Genomic DNA, 3999 nt, shown 5'->3' with positions numbered 1-3999 from the left:
TATTTGTTTTCATAAAAAATTTCAATTTTTTCTTATTTATAATAAATTGGTTAGCTGCAAAAAAATATTTTTTTTTGTTTCAACCGACACCACTCTCCCTATATGATTTATTTTACATAATACGATTCTTCTATTTATTCTGCATAAAGTATTAAAGTAGAGATATTAGAAAACCAATAGTTTACGAAATATTTTATATCTTATTCTGGCACATATTAAATATCTTGTAAACTATTAATTTTTTCGTAATTGTACCTTAATTGTTTTCTCTTGTTTTCCCTTTTCTTTTTTTTCAGGGAATTTTGAGGAATTTCTACCGAATATTCGGAAAATATTCGATATCCGATCGAATTGCTCTACCAGATATCTGATCTGGTATCGGATATCCGGGCGGATACCGGATATCCGATATCCGGTATCCGGTAATTTTACAATCCGGTGCATTCCTGATCTTTACTTTATATGCAGAATAAATAAAGAAATTATATTATTTTTTAAAAGTCATATAATGCCATTTAAAAAAGTCGAGGTGCCGTTCGTACCTTTTTGACAACTCTTTTTTTAGAAAAAATTTACAAAAAAAACAACATGATCAAAATAGTTCCTCTCTACTTCCATCTAAAACATTTTTTCGTATCATTAATAATTTCAGAGAAAATTAACTGTATAATTGATTAAAATGGATCATCCTGTACTTCTAAAATCTAAATTTATATATCTAAATTTATATATAAAAAAGATTCCCGCCACTCTCCGGTCGAAATTTGAACTAAATTTGAAGCGCGTTTCAAATCACAAAATCTTTAAAGTTATTATCGCCCTTTGATGATCATTCTTAGGACGGGAGTCGAGAGGTAGTCGCTATCAAGTGCGTGGACAAAGGTTCGCTCTCCAAATCGGCGGTCGACAATCTTGTGACGGAGATCAAGCTGTTAAATGTCCTCAAGCACGAGTATATCGTGGAGATGAAAGATTTTTTCTGGGACGAAGGGTTCGTTTTACGTGAGACTTTACGATATTATAATCGTTATTTTATTATCAAAATGCGGATGAATAAATCAGATTAATCGTGCATAACTAATTTAGTAAGAAATTTTATTCGATCGATGTATCTTTTCTCTTGAAAAAAAAAACCAATAAGGTACATTTGTTAATGTATAAAATAGGCATATATACATCGTCATGGAATATTGCGATGGCGGGGACTTGTCGAGCTTCATAAAGAAAAAGCACAAGCTACCCGAAAGCACCTGTCGTAGATTTCTGCAGCAGCTCGCATTAGCGTTAAAATATCTGCGGGATCATAATGTCTGTCACATGGATCTCAAGCCGCAGAATTTGCTGTTGATGAGGAAACCCCAACTGGTACTCAAAGTTGGAGGTTAGTATCCGACGTTTTTTTTCTTCCTGTTCTTTTCTTTTTGGAGGTGATTCCAAACCCTTTTCGTTTTAACGATCGTATAGAAAAAGCGGTTTTGTTATAATATTTAAAAGTTTTTCTAAAAGATTTGCTAAATTTGAAAATAATTTTTTAAGCCTTGTGTCCGCAATACTAGAAATCGCTCTGAGATTTCAAAGACAGAGAGAAAGGGGGAGAAAGAGAAAGAAAGGGAGGAGAGGGAGGGAGAGAGGGAGAGAAAGAGGAGGAGGGGGAGGGAAAGAGAGGGAGGGGGGGAGAGAGAGAGAGAGAGAGAGAGAGAGAGAGAGAGAGAGAGAGAGAGAGAGAGTTAACAAAACACATTTAAATATTTCGATTACATGCAATGACTGAAGATAGAAAAAACAGTTTTTTTTACTTCGGAGAAAGAAATCAAGTAAAAAACGGGTTTCTTGTAATAAAAAACAATTTTTTAAATCGAAATGATATAAAAAATTCATGAAAAATACATAGAATTTATGTTAAACAGTAAGAATCTTAATGAACCGTACATGTGAAAACATACTAATAGGAAATAGGAGATAACGGCTTATAACGATTGAAACTGGATCTATAATGCTTAAATAATTTTATGTGGATTTTTGTATATACATTCACTCCTCCAAAAAAAGAGATACACTAAAAATTTGGGAAAATTTTATCAAATTTTAAATGATCATAATTTGGTAAATAATGAAGATAAAAATATGTTTAAAAATGCAAAATGAAGTTTGAAATGTCTACTTTAAGAATATTTGAATGAGAATTGTACTGGACCGTTATTTTCAAAATGGCGGATGACAAAGTGAGAAAATGCAAAATTGATAATCAAAAGTCCAAGTTTGCAATGGTGCATGGCGTGAATCAGTGTGTTGTGTGTGTTCGTCCTTATTAAGGAATATGTCGGATTATATGAATGAGATAATACGCACATGAGGAAGTCATACACATTATTAATATACACGCACAAACGCACGCACACACGCACGCATGCACGCACGCTCGCATGCACATATATACACATAAGGGATCAGATTCCTGTCACGTCCACGCCGTTGATCCTGGATAACGCACGGAGAGAATTTTTTCTTAGAATTTACCCTGAAAATATGACAATCGTGGGACAACATTGTATTTCGAAGAATTTTAATATAAATCTCTCTCATTCATTAATAAAACTACAATAAAGTATAAAATAAGTTTGATCAATTTTACTGAAGTGCATGGTAAAAATCTTTAAAATATTGTATTGTACCACAATCACCATATTTTCAGGGTAAATTTTAAAAGAAAATTCTCTCCGTGCGCTAAGAGCAGGATACACACACACGTGCGCGCATACTTCGAACAACTTTCCGCAAACAAATCTTTTATAGCAATTTGGCCCCCACAAAATCTAATTTTCCTGAGCTATCAGTTCATATTGGGAAGAATTATAACCATAATTTGAGCTAATGACAGTGGTATCTTAAATTTGGAATAACTCAGCGAAAAATTATCGTATCAAGCTCGATAAAAAGCAATTTAAAGATAAAATTCGTAATTATAAAGATAAAATGTTGTCCCATAGGCTGCGACACTAGATTCACGCAATGTACCATTGCAAACTTGGATCTTTGATTATCAATTTTGCATTTTCTCACTTTGTCACCCGCCATATTGAAAATAATGGCCTAGTATAATTTTCATTCAAATATTCTTAAAATAGACATTTTAAATTTTATTTTGCATTATTAAACATATTTTTATCTTAATTATTTACCAAGTTATGATTATTTGAAATTTGATAAAATTTTCCCAAATTTTTAGTGTATCGCTTATTTTGGTAGTGAATGTACTATGTATGAGGTAATGTGGACTAACCGGGGGAGCCGGCATGTACGTACTGTTTATGAAAAACTGAATCGAAAAATTCTTTACCATTTTGCAACAGATAACGAGATTTTAGAGTGTGTGAAGTTGGCACCCCAATACTTCGAAATCGGAGTTCTGATGAGAGTTCTGAATTTTCCAGAACAAGAGGAAGAGTTCCTGATAATTTTTAAAAAGAGTTCCGTTCAGGAACACCAAAAAAACAGACTTCGAAAAATAGGGGTGCCAACTTCACACCCAAAATTAGCACCGCATAGTTCTGAATAGCCTATTCGATGCATTTTAACGAGTACTAGAGTTCCTGATATAAAAAAATCACTTTTCATTTCTTTCAAAAAAATTAAAAAAATTTTAAATATTAATTTGAAGTCCGAATAGTTCCGAATGACGCATCAGATTCCTTTCGACAATACCTAGAGTTCCTGATAAAAAAAAATATCAAATCTCTACCATTATTTAAAAAACAGTCAAAACATAAACTTTGAAATCTGGGGGAGCTAACTTCACACTCAAGATAGCACCGAATAGTTCTGAATAGCCCATTCGATGTCCTTTGACAAGCACTAGAGTTCCTGACAAAAAAAAAATTATTTATTACTTACTAAAAAAAAATTTTTTTTATTTTAAAAAATAAAAAATTTTCTTCGGAAATCCGGCGTTCTGACTAAAGTTCTGGTGGCCCCGCCAAGAGTTCTAACGATTATCCTTAA

General features: G+C 32.7%; 1 protein-coding gene across 1 annotated transcript in view; it reads left to right on the top strand.

Annotated features, from left to right (window-relative positions):
* The window catches only part of Aduk (unc-51 like kinase 3 homolog Aduk), a 36729-nt gene that overhangs the window by 4821 nt on the left and 27909 nt on the right, over nucleotides 1-3999 (top strand). Inside the window, exons 2-3 of the mRNA XM_018517523.1 lie at nucleotides 840-991; nucleotides 1167-1381. Coding sequence (XP_018373025.1) covers nucleotides 840-991; nucleotides 1167-1381 — 367 coding nt within the window. The remainder of the gene's footprint in view (nucleotides 1-839; nucleotides 992-1166; nucleotides 1382-3999) is intronic.

The sequence above is a fragment of the Trachymyrmex cornetzi genome, unplaced genomic scaffold (genome assembly GCF_001594075.2).
Source record: "Trachymyrmex cornetzi isolate Tcor2-1 unplaced genomic scaffold, Tcor1.1 scaffold694, whole genome shotgun sequence".
NCBI classification, from domain to species: domain Eukaryota; kingdom Metazoa; phylum Arthropoda; class Insecta; order Hymenoptera; family Formicidae; genus Trachymyrmex; species Trachymyrmex cornetzi.
The sequence above is the reverse complement of the archived record's forward strand: the minus strand, read 5'-3'. Positions and strand labels throughout refer to the sequence as shown.